The following is a 15,519-nucleotide window of genomic DNA, read 5'->3' on the forward strand; positions in this document are numbered from 1 at the left end:
ATCCTATACTTAGAAAACCCCCAAAAAATCAAAGACTTTTAGAGCTGAAAAACAAATTCATCAAAGTAGCAGGATACAATAGCAACATACAGAAATGAATAGCTTTCTTATACTCCACTAATGAGCTGAGAAAAAATAAAGAAAATAATTCCATTTATGAAGCCTCAAACAGAATAAAATACTTGGTAATTAATCTAATCAATGAAGTGAAAGATCATGATAATAAAAATTATAGAATAAGAAATTTAAAGATTAAAGATCTCAGAAGATGGAAAGATCTACCACATTTTTTGATAGACAGAATTAATACTGTAAAAATGGCCAAATAACCAAAAGCATTCTACAGAATTAATGCAATCCTCATTAAAATACCAATGACATTCTTCACAGGACTAGAAAAAAAATAGTCCTAAATTTCATTTGGAAGAATAGAAACCCAAGGGCTGGGGTTGTGGCTCAGTGGTAGAGCGCTTACTTAGCATGTGTGAGGCACTGGGTTCAATGCTCAGCACCACATATAAATAAATTATAAAAGAAAAGTCCATCTACCACCAAAAAATTTAAAAAATTAAAAAAAAAAAAAAAACAATTGAGACCCAGAATAGCCAAAGCAATCCTAAGCAAGAAGAGCAATGCTGCAGGCATCACACTACTATTGGACCTCAAATTATACTACTACAGGGCTGTATTAACAAAAACTGCATGGTCTTGGCTTTAAAACAGACACAAAGACAAATGGAATACAAGACACAGACAAATCCACATACATACAATCATCCGACCCTTGACAAGGTACCAAAAACATATTCTAGAAAAACATATGCTCTCACCCTGCAAAAAAAGTCAACTTAGAAAGGATCAGAGAACTAGGAATTAATTTGGGAACAGCATAACTACTAGAAGAAAACATAGGGTCAACACTCCAACATATCCACACAGGTATGCTGCAAACTACACTGAGATTTCATCTCACTCCAGTTAGAATGACAATCATCAAGAATACAAATAATAATACATGCTGATGAGGATGTGGGGCGAAAAGGTACCCTCACACATTGTTGGTGGAACTGCAAATTGGCACAACCACTCTGGAAAGCAATATGGAGATTTCTCAAAAGACCAAGAATGGAACAACCATATCTCTCACTCTCCCACCCTGGGTATCTGTTTAAAAGAAATAAAGTCAGTTCACTATAGCGACACATACAAATCAATGTTTATACAGCATAATTCACAATACTAAAGTTAAGGAACCAGGCTTGTTGCCTATTAACAGAAAAATGGATAAGAAAATTTGGTGTATATACATAATGGAGTTTTACTCCATAAAGAAGAATGAAATTATGACATTTGCTAGTCAATGACAGAAATAGAGAACAACATGCTAAGTGAAATAAGCAGATGCAGAAACCTTCATGCAGAAGGTTTCTGCATCTGCTTATTTCACTTAGCATGTCAAATATTTTCTCAGATATGTGGAAACTGGAGAGAAATGAGAAATTATTAAAAGGAGTATCCCATGAAAATAGAAGGGACCACAATGAGATAGAGGAAGGGGATCAAGGTAGATGCTAGAGGGATGGGAAAGGGGAGGGAGGCACTGTGGATTATAATTGGCCAAATTATGCTACATGCATATATATCAAAATGAATTCTACTTTTACGTGTTACTATAATACCCCAATTGAAAAACAGTAAAAAACATTTTTTTATTATGTCTACTGAGCACAAAAAAAACATTTTGTTAATCAAGAATCTTACTAGCAATAAAAATTTAAACATTAAAGTTGAAAGAGATATTAGCAGCAAAAGAAAATACACCTACTTTGAAAGTCACAGTTGCCTTTGTGCAGTAAAATCCTACAGAAACAATAGGATCCTTCAAAGTCTGTACTTTCTGCTGATGTATGGTTAATGTAGAATCATTCCCAGTATAGTCTTCCTCACCATCATCATAACTCACAATTGCAGGCACAAATGACCAAGCCCAGGATACCCATCCCTGTGGCTGCTCTTCATCTTGTTGTGAATACAACTCTTGGCCTTTGTACTGAGCAGGATACTGCATATCTATTCTTGTTTCATCTTCAGCACCTAGGAATCAAAATAAAGCTGATTTAAATAAATTAAGAAAACAATTTTAAAAAAGAAATCTAAATCTCATTTAAAAATCATGCATTAATATTATCATTTGAAAACAATGTCACTCTCAAGGTTTTATGTTGTACTGTGTCAGTCTTTATAAGTTAGGGTTAATGTAATATGGATAACACTTTATCAACTACACATAATTTTAAGTGTTTTTAATAAATAAAAGAATAAGATAACTTAAAGTCCCATCCACAAACACTTGCTTCTCAAAAATAAGAATAATGTGTTGAAAGACTGAAACCTAATAGCAGAATGATCCAAGTTACTCATTTCCTAATGCATCCAACTGAGAAAATGACAAGTACTTCTAGACAAAACATATCCACCAAAACAAAAATTATCCAAAAGAATAAAACTAAATGTTACAAAGAAGTAACTTTTATAGGCAGTTAAGAAAAATAATGATGTTGGTGACTCTTATTAGTGGATAAGATATATTCATACTTTTCCTATTCTAAAGATAAAAAAATTTCAGAAAAGAAATTCTATCAGTCATGAATTGGCAGACTAAAGATATAGATTCCAACCACTCATTAGTTTATTCCTAGTAAAATGTCAAATTGGAAATCATCAATTTTAAACTGATTATCAGTTATAAAACAAGAAATCAGGTCACTTCAACTCGGGAAAACAATGACCAGCTTGGGTATATAGAACTAGTCTCTAGACCCCTCTTGTCTAACCCATTAAAACTGAAGTGGTAATCACTGATTCAGGTTTGTTTGTTGAATGTTTTTTTAATTGTTGATGGACCTTTCTTTAAAATTTATTTATATGCAGTGCTGAGAATTTCAGTGCCTCACACATGCTAGGCAAGCGCTCTTAATTCATGAAGTAGAAGAGTTACTATCTTAGTAATGAGAATAAAATGGGCCTAAGCAGGGGGCTGGGGTTATGGATCAGCGGTGGAGTGCTCGCCTCACATGTGAGAGGCTCTGGGTTTGATCCTCAGCATCACATAAAAATAAATAAATAAAATAAAGATATTGTGTCCATCACAACTAAAACAAACGAACAAAAAATGGGTCTAAGCAAATGGCTATTCTGCTCCCATCTAACAAACCTACAAACAAGCCTTAAAGACTTTAACTGTTTCCAGGGAACTGAAATAATTGTTGGAACAAAAAAAAATCCAGCACCCAACAAGGCAAAATTTATAATGTCTGACATCCAATTAAAAATTATTGGGGAGTTAGATACAGACTAGTAAGTACCCACAGTCCCAGCTATTCAGGAAAATGAGGCAGGAGGATCACTTCAGCCCAAGAGTTTAAAATGAACCTGGACAACTAGCAAGACCCTGACTCACCCAAAAAAAAAAAAAAAAAAAAAAAAAAAAAAGCCAGGCATGGTGGCTCATGCCTGTAATACAAGATACTCAGGAGGTTGAAGCAGAAGGAGAATCAGAAGTTCTAGCCAAGCCTAGGAAACTTAGTAAACCCTGTCTCAAAAAAAAAAAAAATTCAAATTCTAAAGGGCTTGGGATACACCCAAAGCACTCAGAAGTAGAGAGCTCCTGAATGCAATCTCTAGTACCACAAAGAAGGAAAAATACTAGACAAGCGAAAAAGAAGGAAAATATATTCCATACTGAGGGGAAATGTCAATCAACAGAAATGTATCCAGAATTCACAAAGATCATAGCATAAGCAAACAGAAACATTAAAACAACTATACAAATAAATGCATATGTTCAAGAAAGTGTAAACATGTTAAGGAGAGACATGAAGTATAAAATGAAACCCAAATTGAACTTCTAAAGATAAAAATAAAATATATGTATGTTTATACATTTATAAAAATTTCATATATATAAAATATATACTAGATGTGACCAACAGACACAACAAAGATTAGTAAATTTTAATTGAAATAGAAACTATCCAAAATGAAACAGAAAAATAAAATGGAAAAAAGAACATAAATAGCAACTCTCAAACATTAAGCAGAATAACATACATAGAAATGGAGTCCCTAAAAAAATAGACCAGGAAATAAAAAATTTTTGAAGACATAATGGCCAAAATTTTTACACATATAGATACATATAAACTGTAAACCCGCAGATATAAAACCTGCAACCACAAGTAACATAAAGATATAATCCTAAGGAACATCATAATGAAGATGCTTAAAACTTTCTGAGAAAAAGTTCACAGGTTTTACCAAAATGTCAAAGGAATCCCTGGCACACAACCCGAAAAAAGGTTAAGAGTCCATGCTTTAAATAATACAAGAAAACTAAGTCAAATGTCCCTGAAATCAAACAGTGGAGTTGCTTTCTTTCTCTCTTAATAAACAAGAAAAACCTAGTCATTTTCTTAGGTCACAAAAAGCAAGTTATAAAAGAAATTTGAAAATTACATTTTATCAAAATTTAAAACTTCTATTCAAGAGACACCTACTAATAAATGAAGAGGCAATGAGCTGGGGACATGTCTCAGCAATGAAGTACTTGTCTAGTGTGTGAAAGGCCTTGGGTTTGATCCCCAGTATGAGGAAAAAAAAATATTATTCCGCAAATCACAAATTGGCAAAGAAAATAATTTGAATTCAGAATAAACAAAGAACTCTTACAAACCACTAAAGAAGCCCAAAAATAGTTTTTAAAAGTTCTTAAATTTATTTAACATACATTTCACAAAGGTAGATTTATTAAAGGTCAACACGAACATGAAAAAATTCAAAATATTTACTTATGAAAGATATAGCAATTAAAACCATGAGATATCACAACACACAGATCAGAATGGCAAGAAGGAAAAATATGCTGACCCCACCATATGTTATAAAGATAGAAAGCAACTAGAAACACTCATTGTTGACAAGAATGTAAAATGGTACAACTACTTTGGAAAAAAGGTGAGGTAGTGCTATGGTTTAGGTAAGTGTCCCCCAGAGATCCACATGTTGTTAAAGGATAGCTATCCTGAGAGGCTCTATTGGGAGGTGGAGGAATCTTTAGGTAGGGTCTGGTAGAAAGATTCTGGGTAACTGAATGCATGCCTTGCAAGGGGATAGTGGGGCCTCATCCCTTCCTTTCTCTTTTGCTTCTTGTCCACCAAGTGAGCCATTTTGCTTCAACACTTGCTCCCATCAGGAAGTGCTGCTTTATGACAAGCCCAAAGCAAATGGGGTCAGTCCATCAAGGAATAAAAGCTTCAAAAGTATGAGCCAAAATATACCTTATCTAGGTATTATTAGTAGTGATGGAAACGTGTCTAATCCAGGTAGTTTTTTAAAAACCTAAAACATATAATTCTAACTCTTAGGTATTTACCAAAAAGAAAGAACAACACAACTCTACATGAAACTTTTGCAAGAAAGTTCCTGGAAACCTAATTTACAGTAGCCAAAACCTAGAAATAATTCAAAACTATAAAACCTCTGTTAATCAACAGGGAAATGGGGTGGGGGAAAGAAACGGTGGTATAGTTAGATGGTTTATTCAGACAATGTTTCTTGTAATAAGAAGGGGTAAATGACCGATACATGCAACACCCAGAAAAATTCCAAAAACATTATGCTTACTAAAAAAAAAAAAAGCTGTATCATCCCTAAATAAAAAGGAGAACAAGAAAATAACAACTCCCTAAATGCCCCTGACTGCCCCCTCTGTGTTTAAAAAAAAAAAAAAAAAAAAAAAAAAAGCCAAATAAAGGGAACAGTGAGAACAAGCCTGAAAAGGAAAATCCAGCTTTCTCTTGTGCACCCTAGGAATTAGGGCAAGTTATTGTTAACTAAAGAAAGCTATTTTGTTGCATATAAGAATAATTCCTTCTTATGATGTTGGTTATGCAAGCACACTAACCCTGATGATGTCACTGCCTCTGCAGCCCTATGAATCCCCTCTCTGAGACAAAATGAGTGAATAACTCAGGGCACTGAGGAAAGGAAACTCGTTACTCATACAACCAGCCACCAGGGAACAAAGGTACTGCTTGGTGAAGCATCTTGAGAGGTGGAGGTGCTATCTGTTCAGCCTACCACCCCTGAACTCTTCTTGAAGCAGTCACTAATCTCTTGCAAGCTTTCCCCAATAAATCATATGTTTCACACATTGTCTTGAGGAACTTCCTTTGGTCTTTCTGCAACCTACCATTAATAGTGACTGGCTATTTTCACTTAAGCTTTCAGAGTATGTTCATATTGAAGCATGTATAATTTAATTCCAGCCATACAAAGCCCTGGTGCAAATGGGCTAAGAATATAACAAAAGTCTTTCACAAAAAAGTACATACTGTATGATTCCATTTATATTAAACCCTAGAATCAATCAACTAATTTATAATGTTAAAAAAAGTTAGAACAGTAGTTTCCTGAGTAGAGGCAGTCAGGTATAGGGGCGATGACTGAAAAGGAACATAAGGATCTCTTTGAAATGTTAAGAATCTATATCTTAGTGAGTGTTTTGCAAAACACAGATATATGTATTTCTCAAAACTCAATGAATAGGACTGGGGCTGTAGCTCAGTGGCAGAGTGCTTGCCTTGCACGTGGGAGGCACGTGGTTCGATCCTCAGCACCTCGTAAAAATATACACAAATAAAATAAAGGCATGCTGTCCATCTACAACTATAAATTTTTTTTTAATTAGTGAATAGTATACTTAAGATTTACACATTCACTTTATAAGTTTAACCTTCCAAATAATACAAAGACCCATTAATAAACAAACTCTGGTCGACAATAGTCAATAAAGTCTTGGGGTTAAGTGCACTAGCTGTAACTTACTTTGAAAGGCAGTAAAACTATTGGTTGTATTAAAAAAGAGGGATATTAAGACCTCTGTGGTAGCAAATGTAATAAAAATAAATGGTGGAAGCTAGATAGTGAGTACATAAGTGTCCACTGTACAATAACTCAGTTTTTCTGTACATTTGAAATTTGTCATGCTAGGAAAAAAAAAATATGAATAAAGCACCTTCTATATGCTGGGTTTTGTTCCAGGTGTTAGACAATGTTCCAGTCTCAGGGGTTCATTGTCTAACAGAAACTTCACTAACAGGAATTCACTGTGAAATAAAGGGGTATTTATTTAAAGTAACTTAGTAGTTATTGTTCTTTTACTTCTTTCCAGGTAAAAATTTTTAATGACTTAATATTCAAATACTGTAAAATTTACCCTTTAAAAGTATATAATTTGGGGCTGGGGTTGGGGCTCAGTAGAATAGCACTTGCCTAGCATATGTGAAGCCCTGGGTTCAATTTTCAGCACCGCATATATATAAATAAAATAAAGGTCCATCAACAACTAAAAAATATATTTTTTTAAAAAGTACATAATTCAGTAATTTTTAGAATGGTAACAAAATTATATACCATCACTATTAATTTCAAAATATTTTCATCACCCCCAAAAGAAACCCACCTACTTGGAATTATTCTCTCCTCCTCTCAGCCCCTAGTTACTAAAGCTATTTTGTATAGAACTGCCTCTATAGAACTGCCTGTTGTACGCATTTCATATAAATGGAATCATACAATCTATGTTCCTTTTTGACTGGCTAATTTCACTTAAAGTTTTCAGGGTTCATTCATATTGAAGTACAAATCAGTATTAAATTCCTTTGTATGGCTGTAGTGTAGGTATATACCATAATTTGTTTATCCATTCATCAAGTGATACATATTTGAGTTGTTTCCAGGTTGTAGTTGTTATGAATAATGCTGCCATGAATATTCACATACAAGTTTATAGCTGTGCATATATGAAATCTCTTGGTAATACCTAGGAGTGGTTATGATAACTATGTTCAACTTTTGAAAGAATTACCAGATTGTTTACTGAAACACATATCTTATTTTACATTCCCACAAACAACATATATAGGTTTCAGTTTCTCTACATCTTCAACAACACTTGTTGTTATGTCTTTTTTATTATATTCACCCTAGTAGCTGTAAAGTGGCATCTCAATGTGGTTTTAATTAACACTCCTCTCATGGGCAATGATGTTTAGTATTTTTTTTTAGTATGTGTCTGTTGGCCATCTGTCGTCCTTGGAAAAATATTTATTTGTCTACTTTAAAATTGGATTATTTGTCCTAAGTTTTAAATGCTCTTAAGGTTCTATTTCCTTTAATTATTGATTTAAATTATTCCTCACAGATCCAAAGCAAGTTAAAATTAATCATTCCTTTCATCATCCTTCTACTACAGATCATTCACATCTGTTTATCATTCTGCCACTATACCTCATCAAACTTAACTATTCATTTGGCATTAAGATTTTAAGGGAAGAGAACACATCTTATTTATCTCACATTGCTCATATATTTTCCTACACTACAAACCACACTGCCTTCCATATAGAATTTCATAAAATTGGAATGAACTGACTTGACTTGATACACTTAATATCCTTCAATGAAGTATACATGTCACTAACTATATTACAAAACTCCACTAAGTAAATGAGTAAGTTAGCCTTTGCAGAAAAATACCAATATTTTTTTACTAGGAAATTTTAAGTTGTATCACTTTAAATATAACTATAAGTAAACATTCTCAACACTATTTTTTTACTATGCAGAAATACACACACACACACTCACACACAATGGAATATATAACTCAAACTATTGTGCTTTTTAAAGTTTTACCAGTGAAGAAAACATTTTCTAAGAATGACAATTCTATATTCAATTTTGCTGTATTTACCTGTAATGTTTCCTAACATATCTTTATTGTGACAAGCAGAATCCTCTGTTTCAACATCTTTAAAATTGCCTATTTCTCCATAGTAAAGAGCAATCCCAAGCTGCATTATACGAATAAACATAGGCAACTGCTGATCTGTGATAGAAAGTTTCAGACTTTCTACTAAGGTATGAATCTGTATTTTGAAAAACAAAAGACAACAAAAGCATGTTTAATGGGAATACCTTTTAAAATAAGAGAATAAATTTCAAAGGTATTAAAATGCAAGATCATTTGAGAAACACTGATGTACCAAATTTCTAAAAATTAAGCCAAAATAATATTTACTCTAAAGCTTACAGATTAAGTAAATTTTTGCTATAATGATTAGCAAACTTCAGATAAAAAAATGGATTAACAATGCAAACACAAATAGAATAATCAGAATATATATTTTCATTAGATTTACACATAACTATTTCATAAAAAAAAGTAACCAAATACCTACAGTATAATACTTACTCTCCCCCATGGGGGTAAGTGGGAGATCTCTGTCAAAACCAACAATGAAAATTTCATGATGTCATTTTAGTAAAACTGTAATCACTTATCCCAATTTTATTAACCAAAAAGAACACATATGCATTCTCAAACCATATGTTTGAGAATATGTAATATGTTTGAGAATAAGTAATAAAAGAATAATAACTATTTATGTATGGAAACAATAAAATTTTATTGTCAAATATAGAAAATCAAGTGAAATATGTTATAGAGTTCTTCAAATTTTAAATATATTTAAACATGACATAAAATTTGTAACATAAATCAATTATAAGAAATTGAATTAATTACTAAGAAAAAGGATATATAACATTCGAAATTCTTAAAGAAACATAATGGAATATAAACACTGCTTCAGTGTAATGGTTTCCTGCAGTTATATAAACATGAAAGAAAATCAATTAAGCCATGAAGTCAAGTCTCTTAGGCTTATTTTGACTAACTAGTATTTGAGTGTCTATGAAAAACAGGTAATGGTAATCATATTTTTATAGCTCAAGGCCCAGAATAATTATATTAGTAAGAATGAGAGAATGATATATATGGGAGAAGGGGTATAAAATACTACATTTCATATAAAGGAACAGGTCTCTTCAAACTGACCTAAAACCAATATGCTGAATAAACCATGAAGAGATCTAAAAAAAAAAAAAAAAAATTGTGGGGAAAAGAAGTAGTAAAAGGAGTTATGTAAGCTTGCTAAGCTTTTCTTAGTTGAGATTTCTGTAACATCCTTTTATAAATAATGTGTTCTACCAACAGAACCAGCGATGAGCAATTTTAGCAAAATCAATGAACAAAGAATTTATCCTTCACATATACATTAAAAGTTCTTTAGAAATCATCAAGATGAATCCTCATTAGAAAAATGAACAAAGAACAACCTTCAAAATTCCAACTCACTAAAAAACATCAATATACTTGTGTTATTTTTTGCTCAATAGGTTAGCAATTTTTTTAAAAATATGATCACAAATAAGGCTAACAAGAGTGTCATACAAGCACTCCCCTTAATGTTCATCAAAGCATAACCTGATTAAACCTCTCTAGAAATAATTCTACAATCCCGATTACAGGTCTTAAATTTGGGGGGGGGGGTGGTTCAGGGATTGAACTCAGGGGCATTCAACCACGGAGCCAAATCCCCAGCCCTATTTTGTATTTTATTTAGATTCAGGGTCTCACTGACTTGCTGACACTGGCTTTGAACTCACCACCTTCCTACCTCAGCCTCCTAAGCCACTGTGATTACAGGCGTGCACCACCGTGCCCAGCTAAAATTTTTCTAAATATATTTACAAATATAGGAATTTATCCTAAGAAATTAATCAGAGATGTAGCCAACTATTTATCTGCAGACTTTCTATGCCTCTGAAAAGTTACAAAGTAAATTTTAGAAAGTAGAGAAAATGATAAATTATGTACCCATATGATCTGTTTCTCATAAATATAGGTCTCTATGTCATGTTTCACACAAAATATGGAAAATTATAAACACCTACCCAAAAATATAAACCAATATAATCAAAAGCTACTTAAGCACATGTGAAAGGTTTAAAAAAATTAAGATATCTGCAAATATTTGGAAATTACCCTGTCTTTGAGGTGATTAATGCATTAACTACATCTCTTTTTAACACATATTTCCTACAACTAGAATTGAAAGAATCATAGGTCTAATCAAAAATTGCAAATATTATACTAAAGTATTAATAAAAAATTTTTAAATGTATTTCACTTGCACATAATACAGTGATACCCTATATGTGGTGATTACCAGAATCAAAAACCACATTACAGAAAGCTTATTTATACTAATGTACATTTCATAGTGAAATGTTATGCAAATCAACTTTGAGAACACACAATGAGATATATCTACAGTAAGTTCTTCCTCAAGTTCACAATTTTTACTTTGCACCAATTTATCTACATCCTAGAATATAAAATTAAATTTGTACTAATGATCAATAAGATTATTTCATATAGGAAAATTTCCAGACATCCATTACCTGCTTTTTTTCAATAACACAAAAATTTATTTATTTAAAAATAAAAGTAAACTAGAAGAAAATATCTGTAACTAATACAATTATGTTGGAACAAAAAAATCTTTAGAAACATGAAAGGCATAATCTGTAAGAAAAAAATATCAGATTAAATTACAAATTTAATGATCACATTTTTACAGCTCAAGGCCCATGGTTTCTAACTATCTTCACTGTATGATCCACTTTATTTTCCAGGTTGTTAGGCCATTAACATTCAGGGTTATTATTGAGACATGATTTGTATTCCCAGACATTTTTGCTTATTTTTGGTATTTAACATGACTTGGTTTCTCCTCCATCCATTTACCTGCAAATGCCATGATATTATTCTCTTTTATGACTAAGTAATATTCCACTGTGTATATATGCCACATTTTTTTAATCCATTCTTCTACTGAAGAGCATCTAGGTTGCTTCTACAGTTTAGTTATTATGAATTGTGCTGCTATAAATATTGATGTGGCTGTGTGTTAGAGTCTGTAAACAAGTCAAAAATAACACCTGGCATTTTGCCAGGGGAATGTTGGAGTTCCTAAACAAGTCTGGATGGTGCCTGGCAAAATGCCAGAGGGAGTGGTTTGAAAAGTAACAAAAGAGAGCCATTAAGTGTAGAGATTCCTTATTGGTTGACTGATGTATCTAGTTTATGCTAATTAGATAAGCTGTGTGGAATGTATAAATACTGCTCCTGTCCTGCAATAAACGGCTCCCACTCCTGCTGTATCAATCTACACAAGTTGTTCGTTACCCCCCGGTTATTTTGCTGCAGCTGGACTGCGGCAGCTGTGTCCCTGTAGTATGCTGTTTTTAAGTCCTTTGGGTATAGACCGAGGAGACAGATAGCTGGGTCAAATGGTGATTCCATTCGGTTTTCCAAGAAACCTTCATACTGCTTTCCATTAGGCTGCATCAATTTGCAGTCCTACCAGCAGAGTATAAGCATACCTTTTTCCCCATATCCTCCTCTACACTTATTGTTGTTTGTCTTCATAATAGCTGTCATTCTGACTGGAGTGAGATGAAATCTTAGAATGCTTTTGATTTGCATTTCTCTAATTGCTAGAGATGACGAACATTTTTTCGTATTTTTGTTGATTGACTGTATATCATCTTCTGAGAAGTGCATCTTCAGGTCCTTGGCCCACTTATTGATTGGGTTATTTGTTTTTTTGGTGTTTAGCTTTTTGAACTCACCACGTCATATACCCTAGTGATTAGTGCTCTATCTGATGTGTGAGGGGTAAAGATTTGATCCCAAGATGAAGGCTTTCTATTCACCTCACACATTGCTTCTTTTGCTGGGAAACTTTTGAGTTTGAGTGCATCCCATTTATTGATTCTTGATTTTACTTCTTTTGCCACAGGAGTCTTATTAAGGAAGTTGGGGCCTAATCCCACATAATAGAGATTAGTACCTACTTTTTCTTCTATTAGACACAGGGTCTCTAGTTTTATTCCTAAATTCTTAATCCATTTCGAGTTGAGTTTCATGCATGGTGAGAGATGGGGGTTTAAATTCGTTTTGTTGCATACGGATTTCCAGTTTTCCCAGAACCATTTTTTTAAAGAGGCTATCTTTTCTCCAATGCATGTTCTTGGCACCTTTGTCTAATAAAAGAAAATTGTAATTTTGTGGGTTAGGTTCTGTGTCCTCTAATCTGTATCACTAGTCTACCACCAGTCTGTTTTGGTAAAAATACCATGTTGTTTTTGTTACTATTGCTCTGTATTATAGTTTAAGGTCTGATATACTGATGCCACCTGTTTCACTCTTCCTGCTAAGGACTGCTTTCGCTTTTCTGGGTCTCTTATTTTTCCAGATGATTTTCATGATTGCTTTTTCTATTTCTATGAGGAATGTCATTGGAATTTTGATCAGAATTACACTAAATCCGTATAGTGCTTTTGCTAGTATGGTCATTTTGGTAATATTAATTCTGCCTATCCAAGAACAAAGTAGATCTTTCCATCTTCTAAGGTCTTCTTTGATTTCTTTCTTTAGGGTTCTGTAGTTTTCATTGTATATATGTCAGTTAAGTCTAAGTTATTGATTGTATTATTGAGTTCTACAGTTTCTTTGTTCAGCTTTTGTTTGGAAGATGTATCTAGTGATGAAAGAGGTGTGTTAAAGTCACCCAAAATTATTGTGTTGTGATCTATTTGACTCTTGAACTTGAGAAGAGATTGTTTGATGAACGTAGATGTTCCATTGTTTGGGGAATATATATTTACAATTGTTAATTTTTGTTGGTGTATGGTTCCATTGAGCAGTATGTAGTGTCCTCCTTCTTTATCCTTTTTTTTTTAAAAATATTTTTTTTTTAGTTCTCGGCGGACACAACATCTTTGTTTGTATGTGGTGCTGAGGATCGAACCCGGGCCGCACGCATGTCAGGCGAGCGCGCTACCGCTTGAGCCACATCCCCAGCCCCTCTTTATCCTTTTTGATTGACTTTAGTTTGAAGTCTACTTTATTTGATATGAGGATGGAAACCCTTGCTTGCTTCCACAGTCCATGTGAGTGGTATGATTTTTCCCAACCCTTCATGACCTTCAGTCTGTGGATTTCTTTTTCTATGAGATGAGTTTCTTGGAAGCAGCATATTTTTGGGTATTTTTTTTTTTTTTTTAAATCCAATCTGCTGTACAATGTCTTTTGATTGGTGAGTTTAGGCCATTAACATTCAGGGTTATTATTGAGACATGATTTGTATTCCCAGACATTTTTGTTTATTTTTGGTATTTAAAGTGACTTGGTTTCTCCTCTTAGGTTTTCCTTTAGTGTAATCCCTCCCTCTGCTGATTTTCATCATTGTGTTTCATTTCCGCTTCTTGAAATATTTTGCTGAAGATGTTCTGTAGTGCAGGCTTTCTAGTTATAAATTCTTTTAACTTTTGTTTATCATAGAAGGTTTTTATTTCATCATCAAAAGCTTAGTTTTGCTAGATATAAGATTCTTGCTTGCTATCCATTTTATTTGAGAGCATGGTATATGTTGTTCCATGATCTCCTGGCTTTCAGGGTCTGGGTTGAGAAATCTGCTGAGATATGAATTGGTAGCCCCCGTATGTGATCCAATTCCTCTCTCTTGCGGCTTTTAAGATTCTATCCTTATTCAGTATGCTAGGCGTTTTTATTATAATGTGACTTGGTGTAGACCTGTTGTAATTTTGTACATTTGGTGTTCTGTAAGCCTCTTGTATTTGGTTTTCCAATTTGTTCCTCATGCTTGGGAAATTTTCTGATATTATCTCATTGAATAGAATGTGCATTCCTTTGGTTTGAAACTCTGAACCTTCCTCTATCCTGATAAATCTTAGATTTGGTCTTTTGATGCTGTCCCATAACTGTCCCATAATTCTTGGATGTTCTGTTCATGGTTTCTAACTATCTTCACTGTGTGATCCACTTTATTTTCCAGGTTGTATAATTTGTCTTCATTACCTAACATTCTTTCTTCCAAGTTATCTAGTCTATTGGTTATGCTTTCTATTGAGTTTTTTATTTAATTTATTGTATCCTTCATTTCAAGGATTTCTGACTGGTTGTTTGTTTTTGTTGTTGTTGTTGTGGTTGTTTTTTCAGAGTCTCTATCTCTCTCTTGAAGTAATCTTTTGCTACCTGTATTTACTCTCTTTTCTCATTGTTGGAGTGATCAATTTTTGCCTGTATTTGCTCATTTAGGTAATTCTTTAATTCAGAGACCATTTTAATTATGAACCTTCTGAACTCCTTCTCTGACATTTCATCAACTTCAGTGCCCATGGGTTCTGTTATTATAGTGTTTGGGGTACTTTCCTCCCTTGTTTTTTCACGTTGTCTATGTGTCTTCCTTTCTTGCAATGTGGATCTGAGATATTATAGTTTGTTCCCTATATTCTTACAGTACCCGTACAAATTGTCTGTATCTCACCTTGATGTTGGGCTTCTGGACCCTGCTGGTGTTCCTCAATGGATGCTACTGCATCCTGGATCTGGTTCCTATACAAGCTGGTGTGGGTGGATCTGGGACAACAGGCTTAATCTCCAGTGGTAGTCTGCTGGTTGGAAAAGACAGTCCTGCACCAGAGGCTAGGCTCTGGCGGGTGACTGACCCGCCAGTGGAGGGG

The 15,519-nt window shown here is 33.6% G+C and overlaps 1 protein-coding gene across 10 annotated transcripts in view; it reads right to left on the reverse strand.

The window, feature by feature from the left end:
• Vps13b (vacuolar protein sorting 13 homolog B) overlaps positions 1-15,519 on the reverse strand; it is a 757,361-nt gene that overhangs the window by 675,318 nt on the left and 66,524 nt on the right. For all 10 annotated transcript variants that reach the window (XM_071602212.1, XM_071602213.1, XM_071602214.1 and 7 more), the window contains 2 exons: positions 8,816-8,990; positions 1,826-2,094 (listed from right to left, as the gene is read on the reverse strand). In XM_071602212.1, coding sequence (XP_071458313.1) covers positions 1,826-2,094; positions 8,816-8,990 — 444 coding nt within the window. The remainder of the gene's footprint in view (positions 1-1,825; positions 2,095-8,815; positions 8,991-15,519) is intronic.

Source organism: Marmota flaviventris, chromosome 15 (assembly GCF_047511675.1).
Source record: "Marmota flaviventris isolate mMarFla1 chromosome 15, mMarFla1.hap1, whole genome shotgun sequence".
Taxonomy (NCBI): domain Eukaryota; kingdom Metazoa; phylum Chordata; class Mammalia; order Rodentia; family Sciuridae; genus Marmota; species Marmota flaviventris.